The sequence below is a fragment of the Oryza glaberrima genome, chromosome 8, assembly GCF_000147395.1.
Source record: "Oryza glaberrima chromosome 8, OglaRS2, whole genome shotgun sequence".
NCBI lineage: Eukaryota > Viridiplantae > Streptophyta > Magnoliopsida > Poales > Poaceae > Oryza > Oryza glaberrima.
The window spans coordinates 11,086,985-11,105,245 of record NC_068333.1 but is presented as its reverse complement, the minus strand read 5'-3'; the positions used below and the strand labels follow the sequence as shown (position 1 = coordinate 11,105,245).

The 18,261-nt window shown below is 45.4% G+C and overlaps 1 protein-coding gene across 1 annotated transcript; it reads right to left on the bottom strand.

The window, feature by feature from the left end:
- Positions 1–822: 822 nt before the first annotated feature.
- Positions 823–12,485, bottom strand: LOC127781837 (CBS domain-containing protein CBSX1, chloroplastic-like). Its single transcript, XM_052308901.1, has 8 exons — positions 12,095–12,485; positions 3,944–4,031; positions 3,804–3,868; positions 2,972–3,020; positions 2,381–2,433; positions 1,548–1,663; positions 1,374–1,431; positions 823–1,293 (listed from the first exon to the last, which is right to left on the bottom strand). The coding sequence occupies exons 1-8, from the start codon at positions 12,296–12,298 to the stop codon at positions 1,219–1,221; spliced, it is 708 nt and encodes a 235-aa protein (XP_052164861.1). The 5' UTR covers positions 12,299–12,485; the 3' UTR covers positions 823–1,218.
- Between the last annotated feature and the right edge of the window lie 5,776 nt (positions 12,486–18,261).

Genomic DNA, 18,261 nt, shown 5'->3' with positions numbered 1-18,261 from the left:
GTAGTTATGTGATAAACGAATATACTAAATCTATGGATTTGTGAAACTATATAGTTTTGTGATAGATTGTGTAAAGTACATGTAGTTTTGTTATAAACGGAGATACTAAATCTGTGAAACAAGCTCTTAAATATGTAGGGCCCTTTGATTCGCAGGATAGGAAAAACGTAGGATTTCCGGTGGTAGGATTTTCAAATCCTACGGGAAGAGAAAACAGAGGAAAACGTAAGAAGATCCCTCTAATAGAGGCATAGAGAAAACAACTTCATTTCCAAGAGGTCTGACCTCTTTTTTAGTTTCCATTGGAATCAACTCATAGGAATGCATTCCTATGGAATTTAGGGCTTGTTCGTTTCATAGGAAATATGGAGGAAAAACCATTCCTACAGGAATAATCACTGTTTATCCATTCGTTTTGTAGGATTATGGCAAAGGAAAGCAATGGAAGAATTCCTTTGTATGTGATTCCTATGGAATTTTGTAGGAAAATTAACATCCACTTGGACCTCTTTTTTCTATTCCTACGCATAGGATCGAGGCAAATCACTCGTTTCATTATGTATTTGAACCTAAGTTACACAAATTAGAGTATTCAAATCTTAATTGTGGTAACTTAATACAAAGATTCCTGTATTTTTTCTACCAACCATCTAAGAGTCATTCCTATGCTTTTCCTATCCTAAGTTTTGCACATGCATTCCTATGTTATTCCTACGTTTTTCCTACTCCTGTGATTTGAAAATCCTGTGACCCGAATAGGCCCTTATACTTGCCTTTCCTATGAATCAAAGAGGCTTGAAGGGAAAAAATCCTTTGGAATCCTATTCCTCCAAAAGTCATTTGGCATTCCTTTAAATCAAATTGGCCCGTATGTTTGTGATAAATTGTGCAAAATACCCATAGTTTTATGAAATTTACTCTAAAAAAAACTAAATACCATAAAACCATTCATCTGTCTCTAGATACCGTTACAACCCATGAGCTGATATAGCATGGCACTAGTATAGTAGAAAATTAGAGCTTCCCTTTCAACTGCTACGAGTCCTTTAACCATCACTTTACACTTGGCAGTTATTGAACTTACGCCTGGTATAAACATGGTGGCGAAGTTCGCTTGCCACTGAAACAATGGCTTGAATTCAATTGCCTAGCCGTATGTTCATCTCCCCGATGTAGAAGCCCCTAAATGTCTCCAAAGGGTCAATCCACAGTATCCATTCAAAGTTCACCTTCAAACTTTTTCTTAATTTTAAGGGCAGCCCTGACGACGTTCCCTCTTGTTATGATCCCAACCTTCCAAATATAAGTTTGTCTCAAAACAACTGAACTCAGGCAAAAGAATAAAAGGAAAGAGATAAGGTTTGCCCACTCACCAATTTGCCTGAACTGTCAACTACAGGTAACCTGCGGTACTTAGTTTCAAGGAGTAACCTGTGGAATATGACATCATAATTTTTATTGAATAATAAAGGATATCCCTTTTTTTGAGAAATTTAAAAGTAAGTTAGTGATGTATATCAGAATTGTTTGCAGTTTTCTGAAAATACCTTGCAGCATCTTCAAGGTTAGTAGTTTCACGCACCACAAGAGGTGCAGACGTCATAACATCACCAATGACTTTCCCATTGGTTTTGCTCAAGAGCTTCTGTATCTCATTGAACGTCTATAGAGTATCAATTCATCAAAATCAGAAACAGTTGAACACGAGTAGGAAAAAAACATATATAAATAAAAGGAACAAAGCATACACGATAGTCGATAGGCAAGTTTGAAGAAAATGCCACATTCTTATCTGCATCGATGCAATATTCTAACTAATTTAGTTGTTAATAGTGATATTCCATCAACTGCAATGAAGGTTCCAGGACACTACTGTGTACTTCTCATCCAAAGAGATATTGTTGCACAAACAAGTGACATCTAGCACCCCGAACAAGATAAGAATCTCTAGTCTGATGGTTTAAGAGAGTTCACTGTGAAAAATACAACAGGCTGAGTGTGAAACTATCCTATCCACTCTTTTCTGAAGGATATGCAAACTGTGTACATGCAAGAAATAAATGAAACTTGGTCCAAATCAACATAAAGTGTGTACATTATGTTTCAGCCAAGCATCACAATTGTCCAGTTGAACAATCCAAATCTTGGACAGATGGAATGGTAAAGACCAGCCACCAAATGGTTATGTGATTCACTAAAATAGTAAAATTGCAGTATCAGATTGACTTCGAGGGGATCATCTTAACATGGCAATGGCCTAGAAAAATAACTTTTATCAAGAATTTCTTTTAAAAAACTTCTATAATTTTTTATAAAAAAGGTCCACTTGAGCTGGACAAAAACTGAAATCAAAGTTAAAAATATATTTGTTTGTAAGTACCTTCCAAGTACTATCCACCTCAGGAAATATGTCTACTTCCGCAAGTCCATTTCCTGAAGAAGATTATTAAAACAGTAGAACAATACACAGTGAGCATCATAACATGGGAAAGCTGTTGCTAATTTGACAGATAAACAATACCAAAATGATCCCAGGTTCCAAGACTATTCAATAAACATGCTGTAAACTAGATGAAGCCAAACCATATGATGTTGCAACTTGCAACTACATGAGATTTGAAACACAGTTATTTAAACCAGGCGGAACTGGCAGTCCAACTGGGAAAAATCAGAACCAGAGCTTAGACCAGCTTGGTTTGCTAAAAGACCAGGGTACAAGCTCTGGCTTCTAGGGAATCTCCACACGTTCAATACCACTGGATCAACGCCTGGTTATTGATTGGAATAAGAATTGATGTCTATGTAGCCATTATAATTTTATATTTAGCCTTATAAACCATTATTTTAACATGAAAATGGTTAAAAGATAATATAATTTGAACCAGCAGTTCACCAGTTCATCAGCTGGTCCCAATAACTACGATTTCAACTATGTAATAGTGAATGCCAGCATCAACTATTACAAGAATACCTGATATTGAATCGAGTGCTAAGAGATCATAATCTGACACAACGCCAACCTGCGGATGGGAAATAAATACTGGCACACATTAATGCAACACTTACACAAACTATATTGCACAGCAACACTATGTTATAACTGGGACAAAGCATGCTTGGTTCAGAGTTTAAGGTTTATTCAACATAACAGGAAATTAAGCAGCTAAAGGTCTACATTTTCTGTATGAATACTGCTAAGTAAAAGAAAAACATTGAACTTTCGAATGCTCTAAAAGGTAAAGGTTGAACATAACTAACATATTATCAGCAAAAACTTTGATATGTTATATGTTACAGCAAAATAGTGGTGACTGGCAAGAACGTGAAACTCAGAAACAGAAAAAGAGCGAACCAAGAAAAAGTCCCAAGTTCAATCATGTGTGGACATGGACAGACAAGTAATGTAGGCTGATGTACAGAAGCAAAATGTGACAGATGGCCAGCCTTGGCTTAAGGGGTCCAAAAACAGCAGTCGCCAACATGTGTTCATAAATCTAGGAGAATTAGAACGTAGAATTTGTGATTAATAAGAAAAGTGAAATATAAATATGAATATCAAGTTGAGTAATCACTAAAGAATGGACAATATTCTTTTATCAATCAAGCAAGAAATATATATATTCCATCTATTTGCTGAGTTCAGTCATATCAAGTTATGCTATCTCTCCAATATAATACCCTAATCCCCTGAAGCAATGACATCTGGCCCTCCTCTACAAGTAGCTAACTCAATATGAAGGTTCACCGTAAATAGTGGTGTGCTTCAAAAAGACAATATTTAAATACAATATTATACCACTTACCAAATTCCACTCGTCATCAATAACAGGAAAGCCAGTTATCCTATGCTCCACCAGCATCTCAAGGGCTGCTCAAATATAAGATAAGTTGGTACCTCCTAATGAAAGAAAGAAGAGCACACAGCATAAAGGGGGAAAGGAACCTTCATCGACTGAAGTTGTTGACTTCACAACATGGAGTTCTTCCCTTTTAGTCATAAAATCACCAACAGTGTAAATTCCACTGTTTTGCTGAATAACAAGAAATTCAGGAATATTAATATGGATAAATATATCTCAATCCTGCAAATAGAAATTTGTATGTACCACATAAAATTGGAGGTCAAGCCTCATAGAGAAGGAAGTTATAGAGGAACAAGTCCACATCAATCTTGAACTACCTCTGTCCAAAACATAACCTTCAATTAGAATACAACATCAACCTACTAAATTTTTCATCTGACCCCTTTCAACTCACTCAACCCAGTTTTGGGCCGACTCAAAACTGAATTGTCAAATCAAGCCTCATCATCACTAGGATATGCATGCCACTCGGAATGAAACGGCAATAGCTCCTATATGAACTACTGGGGAGATCATAGCGGAGAAGTCGAGACCTAACAAAATAAGTAAACCAGCTGTGTCGCAAAAGACTAGGATGGGAAACAAAACGGAATGTACCGGATTTTTAGCACGTACAACCATCAAACCAGAGACCAAAGCAGGGCTCGACAAAACTGAAAGTATCATGGTACGTCGTCCTCCCTTGAAATGGAACTTGAATGCTGGAGCAAGAAGACGCATTCAAGTCGATCTATTACGACCAGCGCGGTTGTTCGTATTTCATTTTCTTCTTCCAAGCCGACGCTCTTCTTATAAAAGAAGAAAGCACTCACTGAATTACTTACTGAATCTCAATATTAGTTCTTCCTCATCGTCTGTTCTTTCCCTCCCATCCCCCCACTCAGCAACAGAGAAAAACAACAGAAGGAGCCACAGCTTGATGGAGCTCAATAAATATCCACTCCTGGATGAAGCTTACTAGAGATCCACTGCAAATCCTGTCATGTCAGATCTTACGTGTGAGTATTCACATTTCAGTACTGAAATGTATTGATTGGTTTAATCCACACTGAATTAACCAGAACGGAAGGCAAATGAGTAGTCTTTACTATGCCCATGGAAACTGCAACAACACTTGCTGGTTATTGGCTATGCACTTACTCCCTCCCTCTCATAAAATACCAAACCTAGTACTGGATGTGACACATCTTATATTCAGATTCGTTGTACTAAGATGCGTCACATTCAGTACTAGGTTGGTATTTTATGAGACGGAGGGAGTATGTTGCAACAATTTGAGGAAGGCAATGGTGGTTTGGCTGTGGATTTTGATGGTAAGCACAAACAGGTTGATCTCATGTGGCTTGCTTGCATCTCCATGCTGAAGCGACTTGGACTGAAACACAAACTTATCCTGGCTATCCATGGAGCACTTCATGGTTGCTGCAGTGGTGCATCCATAGCTTGACAACATAGCTTATTAAGACGGGGGAGCATTGTTGTTGTGCGCACCACTGGTGAGGTCACCTGCAGGCGACATAACCAGTGACCATTCCCCACACATCTAGATATCATAACCCATAAGGAGGTGCCAGGCCAAGTGGAGCCAGGTGAATCTGAAAGCACCAAGTCCAAAGTGAACATGTTGCATATCTTGCCCGGTGGCATCAAAGCTGACATAAGGGCGACATTGAATAGTCCAGTGAGAGAGTAACATTGAATCTGAGTTAATGTGGAGGAGGTTGGTGCTAACAATGTAGAGAAATAGATGGAAGAGATGTAGGACAACGAAACCTTTTAACAACGCCCACAAAACCATAAACCTGGTGGGTGTCATATTGTCTTTTCAAATTTCAAGCTTACCTTGGGAACAAGCAGAAGGAACTCAATTCATTTACTGACAGGTCAAAACCATGCATGCAAAAACAGAAGCACCTCATCAATGTATTCGATACGGATCATTTCTTCAGCCGTACCTATCAGCGCCGTTGTTGACAAAAGAAACACAACAGCGCCGCAAACGCTGCGCCAAATTCTGCAGATATTCCGTACATCGCCAACTAGCACCATACTCATTGTTTTTTGTTTTCATTATCAGTTTGTTAGGATCGGTTGTTAGGTTCTCAAGCTTTGTCCTTTATCTCTAAGATTAGTTATTCCCTTGATTATAAAAGGGGGCACTGCATTGTAATCAAACAAGCAAGATCAATCCAATCTAGTTCTCTACACATTCAGAGCCTCTCGCTGGCTGGGGATGAGCCCTATTTTCGGCCTGAGGGCGATCGTGAGTATCACTGTTACCCCCTCCGCAATCATCCCTTTCGAGCATTCGCCGCTACAACACCACCGCCGCCGTGCGCCTATCAGCTTGGCATCATAGCCATTCGCCGCTCTCGCTATGTTTGGCGAGCACGTCGAGCCAAACGCCGCGTCACGCGGTGTTGAAGCCAAGCTCGACCAGCTGATCGGACACATCACCTCCCTCACCACCAGGATTGATCGGCATGACCAACACATCGCTCGCATGGAGAAATATCAGGAAGGAGGAGATCGTTCGCCCCCACCTTAGCATCGTGACCGATCTCCGGCAGATCACGACGATCGCCGCGGTCACCGCGGTGCATCATGCTACCACAAACTCAATTTTTTGACGCACGACGATGAAGATGACCCGTTAAACTAGCTCAATCACTAAGCAGTTTTTTCAGGGACAGGAGATGTTGGAGGAAGAAGAGCCGAAGAGGTGTGGCTGGCCTCATATCACATGAGCGGTGCAGCACGTGAATGGTATCACCAACTCAATGCACTGAGGGCGTCCTAACGTGGTCGCGCTTCGCCAACTTCGTCAACCTTCGTTTTGGACCACCGGTGCGTTCCAAGAATACTACACGAATGCTATCCCACCTCCGCTGTACTGGGACAGTCAAAGAATACTAGCGTCGGCTCCTCTCGCACCTAGCGTGAACCGGGCCCTTGATGGCATCCTAGGTAGTTCAGCTTTTCATCGCCAACCTGCTTAAGCCACTCGCACGAACATTGAGATGCAGAAACCCTGCTCGCTACAGATGGCCATGAGCCTGGCATGGGCTTACGAGCAGCGGCAAGAGGACCAAGACAAGAGCGTTTCGCTCATGGCGCCCAAACCTCAGCACAAGACCTGCTTTGCCCCACACCTGATCACGTCTACACGAACACCAGCCCCTGTCAAGACCGGGTCGTCTTCCTCCACGCACAAGTAACCGTTGGCCCTTCCGCCGGTAGCCGATGCCAAGCCTCGCTTCAAGTGCCTCACGCCGGAGGAGATGAATGAACGGCGCTCCAAGGGCTTCTGCTTCACCTATCCGGAGAAGTTTAAACCCAGTCCACAAGGGTGCTGCAAAGGGGATTTTCTAGGTCAAGTCCATTAACGACAACGCCACCGTCCTTACCCCTGAAGATACCGAGGCCATAGAGGTGTTCCTCCTCGCTCTCTCGAGCATTTGCACCAGCCGCACGATGCAATTGCCGATCATCATCAAGGGACACCACCTCGTCGCTAGGGGTGGCAACGGGGCGGGTTGGACAGGAACGGCCCTGCCCCCGCTCACTTACGGGTTCACCCGGCCCCAGCCTTGGAGTGACGATCGGGGCAAAATTGATCCCCGGCCCCGGCCCCTGTTGGGCCCCGAACTCCGGTCGGGTACCCGTAGCCCCGATGCAAGTGGCAACTGCTGGCGCCTGGAGGCTGGAGGGAGAAGAGAATGGCGCTAGGGACTTGAAGACGAAGGGAAACGACTCAAAGAAGAGATAGGATAAGGAGGCGCCTAGAGATGGAGGGGAAAGACGCGAGGAGTCGACAGCCAACGAGACATGGGAGCCGGGAGTGATAACGCGGTCGGTGAAGCTTCGTCGACGGCTTGGCAATAACGGCGGGTGGGTAGAAGCCGAAGCGCGACACGAGATGATGCGTGTGCGTGCCTCATCCTCCTAGCCTCGCTCGATTGCCGCCGCCAGGAACTGATGCCTGATGCTAGATGGATTAGGTTTTGATGTTGAACTTATATATCCTCTAAAGTGGGCTGCATAAGGTTATTTCTTAATGGGCTTGCCATCCGGACTTGTGATGGCAGTACGTGGGCTGCTTTTGTTGTTTGGTGGGCTTTTCTTAGCTAGTGGGCTATCTCTCGCTCAAAACTCCAGGGTCCCACAGGTGAAGATGCTGCCCCGGCCCCAGAAACTTATAGGGCCCCGCGCCCGCTCACCCACGGGTGAGAAATTTCCCCCGCCCCTGTGGGGGAAATTGCCACCCCTACTCGTCGCCCTTGTGGACTCAGGCTCCACGCATAATTTTATCGCGGGCGAAGCTGCTCGCCGCCTGGGACTCAAGCTGACACCACTCCAAGACGCCTGGGACTTGAGCTAACACCACTCCCAAGACATCAATGTTAGAACAGTGACCATGTTTCTTGCTCGGGCTGCAAACACGATCTCTATGTCCACATCCACGACAAGTTTTTCGACATCGACATCTACTCCCTACCTTACAAGGGTTCGACGTCGTCCTCGGTGTCTAGTGGCTGTGCCGCCTTGGCCCCATTACACTTTGAGGTACTCTCCATGGGGTTCTGGTGGCAAGACAACCGCGTGCTCTGGCGCGTTCTTCCTCAAGCCGTTACTCCGTCGCTTCGTCCTTGTCTTCTTCGACGACATCCTCATCTACAGCAACTCTTGATCCGAGCATCTCTGTCACGTTCGAGTCGTGCTTCTCCTATTGCGACAACACCGCCTCTTCCTCAAGCAATCCATCTCCTACCTCGACCACGTCGTCTCCGGCGACGGCGTTGCCATGGACCCCACCAAGATCGCCGTTGTCCAGGGCTGGCCGCCCCCCACGACGGTTCGCTCACTCCGCGGCTTCCTCGGCCTCACCGGCTACTATCGGAGATTCAACAAGAATCATGGCATCCTCGACGCACCGCTCACCAAGCTTCTCAAGGAGTCCTAGGGTTCGGCGGCATCATCTGCCTTCGACGCCCTGAAAACTGCTCTCATCTCCGGTCCTGTGTTACAACTACCCGACTTCGCCGTCACCTTTATCGTCGACTGCGACTCGTCCGACTCTGGCTTCAGGGCCATCCTTCACCAAGGTAACCGGCCTATCGCCTACTTCAGTCGTCCGGTGGCGCCCCACCATGCCAAGCTAGTTGCATGAGCGAGAATTGATCGGCCTCATCAAGGCGGTCCACCACTAGCGTCCCTACCTTTGGGGACGTGCGTTCACCATCCGGATGGATCACTTCAGCCTCAAAACACCTGTTGGATCAACGGCTCACCACAATCCCTCAACATCACTGGGTGAGGAAATTATTTGGCTACGCATTTCAGGTGGAATACCGTCTAGGACGACAAAACACTGTTCCCGACGCCCTCTCTCGGTGCGATGAAGAACACGGCGTGCTCGCCGCCCTGTCGGCGCCGTGTTTCTCCTAGTTCAACCGTCTCCCACCCCGACCTTCAAACTCGCGTCGACGGTGCACTCCGTGGCGATGGCCCAACTGAGTAGACCGTCCTCGACGGTCTACTGTTGTTTCGCTCCAAGGTGTTCGTCCCTGCTGACTCCCGTGTGGCCGAACCTCCTCACGCCATGGGGCACAAGAGCATCCAAAAGACCCTCCACCGCCTACAAGCACACTTCTGTCCCCGGCATGCTCCGCCTTGTGCACAACTACGCCCGTGACTGCGTTGTGTGCCAAAGCAACAAATTGGAGCTCTTCTACCCTGCCGGACTCATGCAACCCCTTTCAGTTCCCTCTCAACTTTGGGCTGACATCTCCCTTGATTTTATCGAGGCTCTACCGAAGGTGCACGGCAAGTCCGTCGTCTTGACGGTGGTCGATCGCTTCTCCAAGCACGCACACTTCATCGCCCTCGGTCAGCCCTACACAGCCAGCTCCGTCACACGGCCTTCTTGACGACATCGTGCGCTTGCATGGCCTTCCTACCTCCATCGTTAGTGACCGTGATCCCGTCTTCACCAACACCTTTTGAAGCGACCTTTTCTGTCACACCGACACTAAGCTCAACCTCTCCACCGCCTTCCACCCCTAGACGGATGGCCAAACGGAAGTGGTCAACCGGATCATCGCTATGTACCTGCGCTGCCACACGGGAGATCGTACTCGCCATTGGGTCCAATGGTTACCTTGTAACGAGTTCTGTTACAACTCAGCAAACGGCGCTTCAAACTACACCGTTCCACGTTGTCTATGGCCGCGACCCTCCTGCGGTCCGCCCCTAGGAGGCCGGCTCTGCCAAAACTGCAGTCGTTGATCACTAGCTCCAGGACCGCGACGAGTTCCTCACCGACATCACTGGGCGCCTCGAATAGGCTCAAGCATCCATGAAATTCCGCCATGATCAGAATCATCAAGATGTTGAGTTCCAGCCAAACGACTGGGTCTGGTTGCACCTTCACCACCGACTAGCCCGATACATCGTTGGCCCCCGCAACATCAAGCTGGCGCCTCGTTACTTGGGGCCCAACCAGATCAACGCCCACATCGGCCCACTGGCCTACCGTCTCCAGCTTCCGTCCCGTGCCTGTCTTCACAATGTGTTCCACGTCGTGCTCCTGAAAAAGTTCCATGGCTTGCCGCCATCCTCCCCATCGCCGCTGCCAGACACACTTCATGGCCAAGTTATTCCGACGTCCATGGCAGTTCTTCGCACTCATCTTCACAATGGCTTCCGGGAGCTGTTGGTTCAATGGCACGATCAAATGTCTGCTAATGCTACTTGGGAAACCCCCGATGAGTTCAGGCGTCGCTATCCTCAATTCCAGCTCGAGGACGCGCTGTCTTTCGAGGCGGGTGGAAATGATACGGATCGTTTCTTCGGCTGTACCTATCAGCGTCGTGTCGACAAAAGAAACGCAACAGCACCGCAAACGTTGCGCCAGATTCTGTGAATGTTCCAGACATCGCCAACTAGCACCGTACTCATTGTTTCTTCTTTTCATTATCAGTTTGTTAAGATCGGTTGTCCGGTTGTTAAGCTGAGTCCTTTATCTCTAAGATTAGTTATTCCCTTGATTATAAAAGGGGGCACTGCATTGCAATCAGATAAGTGAGATTAATCCAATCTAGTTCTCTACACGTTCAGAGCCTCTTGCTAACCGGGGAAGAGCCCGACGTTCGGCCTGAGGGCGATCATGAGTATCGCCGTTACCCCCTCCGTAATCATCCCTTCGAGCATTCGCCGCTACGCCAACCACTACAACACCATCGCCGACATGCTCCTATCAGCTAAAAGAATGTAAGATGAAATGAGTCGCTGGATTAGTGACTAAAGTTTTGCCACAAAGTTCTTTGCTCACTTTTCCAGTTTCTGCCCAACAATTAACGGCAGTCCCGACAACCTCCAGTGCTTCACCACACCCAGATTCTAAGATAAGGTAAGAAAACCTAATTAATAATTTATCATATGCCACTCATAATTTGGCACTCTTCAATTTGCCATTAATTGCTCTAGGATTTGCCACTACCCCATACTTTAATGTTTTCTTTTCACTTTAATTACTTTTGAGCAACATCAAAGTTTTCCCTTCCAATTTTGTCAGTTTATCATATTCTTTGGTTATGATTCCTTTCTTCAATGAGTCAAAGTCCACGAGTCTCTGCACTCTGCTCCTCTATCTACAGCTCAACGCACACTCATCTAGCTTCGCTAAAGTACAATACAAGAACAAGGAAGTACAACACGAACAGAGAACATGATTCTTGCTAGTTGCTAGCCCTTTTCGTTGCAACATATCCAGTTTGTTCATAAGGTATCTTCAATTTCTCAAGTTCCCGCTCAACAATTTCTTATCTAGTTCCAGTCTAGGCAGTCGCGCACCAGATCATGGCTTGGTCAATGCCAGAAGAATAGAAGATTCGATAGATAGAGGAGCATGAGAGCTTAAGAGTCCTGGTGGAGGAACGAATGAGCGATGGTGCCAGATCCGGAGGACCAGATGGCCAATTCTAGAACACTATCAACTGACGGGTGGAATTTTATCAATTAGATTCTGGAGAATGGTAAATCCTAAAAATATCGACGAAATCACACGATCACCAAGATGATCACATCCACCCTCAGCAGTCTGCACGGTCAATCAAAGTTCCTGCCTAAACAAAACTCCATGCGTCCACGCCACAATTCAACTGCGAATACTAAGTCAAGAAGACAGCACGAATAAACATTAAACAAGGCAATGGGGACAGAGAACTCACCCCAGCGACGGAGGCGTGGTGCGGCAGGCCGCGCGCGGCGAGCGGGGCGGCGGCAGCGGACGGGCGGACGGAGGCTCTCGACGGCGGCGCACGGGACCCAGCAGCGGGAGCCGCCAACCGTGGCTCCGAGGGCAGGGAAGGCCGCCGGCGGCCGCCGGCAACAGCCGAGAAGTCGGCGCACAGGAGCAGCAGCGTGGCGCCCATGGGAGCAGGTTCCCCCGACCCCCGTCACACACACACACAGTCTCTCTCCCTCACGCACGCCACCTCCCGCTCGCTCGCGTCGGGGTTCGTCGTGGTGTGGTTGGGGAGAGTGGCGAGCGAGAAGGTGAGGAGGAGGAACTTGTGGCTCCGCCTGCGCCTGTGTCCCGTTTGGGTAAAACGGAATGGAAGAGAGGCAGCCGGGCAGGGATATTTTCGCTAGAAAAGGAAACAGTAATTTTTTCTCAAGCACGCTACAAATGCTAAGGCTCATAACACGTGCATTTTTTTTATAATGAATTTTTATTAATCCGGTCTCTATATCCACGAAGAATATACATGGCTAAAAACATATAAAAGTACTTAGACCCACACCTCCACCTCAATAAGGAGGAGAACACACAACCAAAAAGGAAAAAAAACCAAACGACCTCGGCACATCTCTGCTTCTCTGCATCCCGCTATATTCTCCTGAAACGGCTAACATATTATCTTGAAACGGCCAGATTTGACGAGTGGAAGTCATCTAGTTGCCAACGCCCCTAGTGCATTGTCGATGCAAACCTCCGTTGGTGCCATCCAGGGGCGGAGCCAGGTGTGGGGCAACTTGGGCTTGAGCCCCACACTTGGCAGAAAAAATAGTAAAGAATTTGTTAATTTTCTTATTAAAATTCTTTCAAGAAGTTCAACTCTAGTGATTAAGTCCTACTCTTCACATAATCCTGGCTCCGCCCCTGGTGCCATCTTCATCCATTTAAGGTGAGCTGATGCCACACGCCGCCATTTAGCCCACTTTCAATCGTTGTCATTCGTCGTTTAGCCGAAACTAACCAATTAAACACGAACCGACGAGATCAGCTTCCACTTCGCCGGATTCCAAGGCCTCCACTATCCATTTCCGGGCTCAGACTGTCGTCGTTTCGGGCCGCAGGCGCCGACCAGAACCGCCATATATAACGCGTGCATGCTTATTATTATAAAAACACACATATCCTACCTGTATGAGCTCCTCCGAAAGTAGAACTAGAGTAATAGTTTAGCAACTTTGCTACATTACACTTGAAACGTGTTTTTATGTAGGGCACTTTAAAACGTGGAATTAGTGTTTATGTAGGATATCATAAGTGATTAAATAGCATAATTGTATTCTTGTCCTATTTTAAAGTTCAATTATCCCCGCAAAAAAAAAAGTTCAATTATGATTTTATCTAAAATCGGGTTTGTGATTCCTTCATTTTCTAAAAACGAAGCCCAAATTTACCCTTATTCCGTTAAGTCAAGTTAACTCGCAATTTTGATAATTTGGCTCTTTTACTAAACCTATTCTACAACTAGACCCTCACAGAAACTATAACTAGAAACATATCTTTATCTCAACGCCATAGATATTGGCGCTAAGGCCCAATATCTCAGCGATAGGTCCATTGACACTATCACCTATGGCAGCCAGTTTAAAATGATCGATGCTAGACCCAACTAAATAGTCAAGTGAGTGTAGTGTAGTGGTAAGTTACAGTTGTGTTGCCTCGAAGAACACTAGAGAGCGTACACGTGTAAGTCACATTGACGCATATGCATATAGGTGTTAATGACCAAATTTGGTAATCTGAGTATCAAAGGTAGAGTTAAGATCGAAGCGTAATCTAAATCCAAGATCGTTTCGAAGACAGAGTAGGAATCGGCTGAAGTCCGAATCGGCTGTGATCAGAATCGGCAGAGTCCAAGTTGGACAGGGTTAGCCGATTGAGACGAATCCGACAATATGGCATGGCATACGTTGTCGGGTTAGGTTGATGTACTTCATGATGATTGCACGCATGGATAGAGTCCTGAGAAGGCAATTGTATCTATTAATTTGGATATTTTATGTAATTTCCTTAGAGATATGTTTGGGCAAAAGTTTGCCGCAAAGACTTATGGTATCTTAGAGTTTGTTAGAGATAAGAGTCGTGTCCGATATTTTTCGGGTATAAATAGGCCTCAAGCCTCATGTAATAAAACTAACACACGTTCAATACAATCTCGGCGCATCGCCACCCTTTTTATTTTCGTTTTGTTTCGACGAGTTCTTGCTTTCGGGTTGAGCTGCATCGGTTTCGATATTCAACAAGAGGTAAAACTTGTTATGACGGCTTGCGTTTTCGGGATTAGTGCTTCCATCTTCATGATACTCTAATCTTGTTTATGTAATTCGTCGAGTTATCATATATCTTATATAATCTCCGGCAATATCGCTATCTAACCTACAATCGGCTAACATATGTCAGTAGAAGGCAGCCGATTAGGTTAAATACCGATGTTGACTTGGATTATATAGGATATCTACCACTCTATAAAACATCCAACGGCTTGATTGTCTAGATATTGTCCTTCCTTTCATACTTATAGCTGCATCAGTTGAGTTTGATCTTATGAGTCGTGATTAGAATCTCAATCTCTAGCCTGTCTTTAGTTGCCGATTAGAGTAGCATCGGGGTTTCAGCCGATCTTACCTGATTTGACTATATTTATCTTATGTGCTTAGTTGACATGTTAAATCTGCCCTTTATATTAAGATCTTGTTGCATTTAAGTATATTAGGCTTCTGTTTGGTATATTCTATTTGCGTTAATATCTTAATATAGAGTGTTATCGGAGTATTAGCCGATACATGCTAGATCTATCTGATCGGCTATACTATGAACATATATACTCTCAATGTTAATATATATTTCGATCTAAGTGATTTATACTGTCTCGGCATGGCGACCGATCTATCCCAATCACTTAATTTAAGTATATATCGACATAAAGATTATATACCGTTGATATCTACAGCCGATCGAGTATTCTTACTTCTTAATAACTGCCGATCGATGCATATATGACATTGGCTCAAAGATAAATGATATATCATCGGCACTTAGCTGATCGGCTATTGTTTATGGATTTAATCGCGGTTTCTTTGTCTTTGTTTCTTGTTGATTGCAGCATCAAATCAACTGGCACACTCACACACCCAAAGCAAGTTTTGGACCTGCACTGGAGTTAAGCAGATCTCCTAGGCCTCGTGTTTTTACATCAACAATAGGCAATTGAGTTAAAGTTTCAATTGTAGATTATGCACAAAGGTCGTATAAAACATTACAAGGAGCGTCAATTTGTGTTGCATGTCCCTTTTGTATCTACCTAATATTCTATGGGTTCATTTGCCTCTTCAATGGCATTTTCAATGTCATTGATGGACCTATGGAAAAATCATTATTAGGAAAAAATTGAAAATATATGTTTTTATCAGATTTGTAAGAAAATACTGGTTTGGGATAAAAGTGCAAAAGTATACCATCTGGTTATCGCGAACAAACAGTAGCGGTCTCGCAGGATGGTGGGCAAACACGTAGAGTGTTCTCGTCGGGTGCTACAGTGAGATCACACGCCCTGCCGGTGCAAGCGGTCTCAGAGGGCGGGGCATGAGTGCACCAATTATCTCGCTTCTCAATGCTGCAATACCGATTAAAATTAAAAATAGTTAATCGTTCAATGATGGTTAGCCGCTATTGGTACAACCGTTGCTCATATCCAACCGAGAGACAGCAATATCAAGCCGCACAAGTTCTAGAATCAAATTCAGCCACCTGCAGCAGCATTGACTTCAAACAGCCCCCAAATTTGCATACGAGCTCCATTTTGGGCCCATGAGTACTTGATGGAAAGCTCTCGAAGTCCTCTTTCCAATGGATCTAGTCTCATCTCCAAATTCTGAGTCAGCCGTCGACAAATAGAGAAACAAGATGTTGCACCACCTGTCATGGGCCTTTGGGCTTGTAACTTTGTTTGGGACCTCAGTCTAAGTAGGGCCCATGTGGGGTGTGCTCCAACCTGGTGGAGTACAACCCTGGGGTCTCTGTTGACGGTCGTTATTGATCAGTTTCGACTGTCAATATTACCAAAATAGAGGAAAACTAGTGATGCTTGCAATACATATATTTGTTAGAATAATAATATTCCACTAGTATTACGTATACTAACCTTTTGTAGAGAATGACAATAAAGTGGAGGAGAATCGACATCAACTCAGACGGTAAATCAATCGAACTGTGTCAAGAACCAGACTTATGTATGAATGGGCCAAGAACTCAGAAATAACACGACACATTGGGCCAAAATTCACAAGTCTACGAAGGAGAACAACAAAGGAGGCCGCCAGCCGAAGATGGGCTGGGTTGGGCCAGCCCATGGTTCGGTCGAACCATAGGATTCTTCTGAACCTACCGTGAAGCCGCTGGATGCAGGGTTTGGATGGACGGTGTGGATTCCTTCCCTATAACGGTTGGAGGGTACTACCGACCTTTCCAACCGCCATAACCGCCATTACCTGCCTATTTAAGGAGCTCACCTTCTCACTTCACTCACACATCTCAAGCAATAGCTCTCTCATTTCTCTCAAGTTTAGTTTAGTAGTATCTAGCTGGTGTAATAGGAATAGAGTAGAAATCAGGAGTCCGGAAGCCTTCGGAAGAGTTCGGGTATGGCTCTAGTAGCTTTTCTCTTCTCTTTTGTAAGCTTTGTACTTTTACTAGAATACTCTTCTAAATACATTTATGGTATTGAAATACATTCCGAGTATATGAGTACCTACTTTACATTATGTTCATATTATACTGAATATACGGCTAGCTTATCTGGAAGATGCTTTGGTACGGGTATAGTGTTTGCTTATGCAATTACTCTATGTCATGACGATGATATTAGAGTAGTATCTGGTAGTTTAGACGTGGTGTCTAGATTACGGGATATCATTATTTGGGGTTATATATTGCAGATGAGAGGTGGGCCGCTGATGGTGACAGCTCAGTACGAGTAATCCTCCACGCCAGTATATAATCCTAAGTTAATTCCCTGGGGAGGGTATTCCTCCGTATTTAGCCCTGGTTGTATGGTCATGACGGGCTGTCGTAAGGAACTCGGCAGTCAGGGGTGGCTTCTCGAAGTATGTCACACCCAGAAATTCCCGAATAGAATTCCAAGCAGAATGTGCATTAAAACCCCCATCCAGGACCGGCCGGGGTACACAAACGACAAAGTTGACATACAGATCCACGTCTTACAAACATCATAAAGTCTTACATAAATGCAGCAGAAAAAATAGAAGATAAATGGAGCTAAGCCTTGACTTGAACTACAGCGGGAACGCCACTCCACAGGCATCCTCGACGACACGGACGAAGCCTACTCCTCGGAGAAGCCACCATGTGACACGTACTCAAAATCTAGGGGTTTTGGGGAAAATAGAGCAAGACTGAGTACAACCACCGTACTCAGCAAGTCATACCGGGATAGGGGTATGATGCAGGGTATAATCAAAGGATAGCTAGAGCGGTTCATTTGCATAAAGCGAGCATTTAAAGACGGTAGTTGAAAGCAGTAAAACAGCTGTAATAATTCATTAATATTAACCATCCACTGTTCAACGCTACCCCACATTGCAACAGGCCCAACCATCCACCTGAACTAATCAATTCCATTAGACTAAGCTAGGGTGAGTCTAATTACGGTGAATCTGGTTGACCGCCCGTAACCGCGGGCACAGCTATTCGAATAGTTTTACTCTGATCAGAGGTGTACAACTGTACCCACAAGACACAGCCCCACGACACTTTCTGTGCGCCGACATGCCACCACGACATATCGGATAGAGGCCGTGACATGACCCTTCGCATAACCCCCTCTAGCCAAGCACACCACACCTCAGGTTTCACCCACGTCCCCAGCGGGCAACGGGCAGTCCCCTCTTGTGCCTAGGTGAATCCGGAAGCGACAGAGGCCGTCGCAGGGCCCGCCCCGCTCCATCACACCCACCCTTGCCTGGATGCGTCAACCAGAGGAAAGCTACACTACAAGCCCAGCCGTTGCCCACGCTGGCTTGTGGTAAGTACGATAAGTTCTTCCAGGGCATCCCGCGAACCGGTCCTTAAATGTCATGGGCG

Excerpts from the sequence above, each read along its gene's own strand:
- LOC127781837 (XM_052308901.1), bottom strand. The coding sequence starts at position 12,298 with ATGGGCGCCACGCTGCTGCTCCTGTGCGCCGACTTCTCGGCTGTTGCC. Across the intron at positions 4,032-12,094 it reads ACCACGCCTCCGTCGCTGGG|CAAAACAGTGGAATTTACAC; the intron begins GTGAGTTCTCTG and ends CTTGTTATTCAG. Across the intron at positions 1,432-1,547 it reads AACCTTGAAGATGCTGCAAG|GTTACTCCTTGAAACTAAGT; the intron begins GTATTTTCAGAA and ends CATATTCCACAG.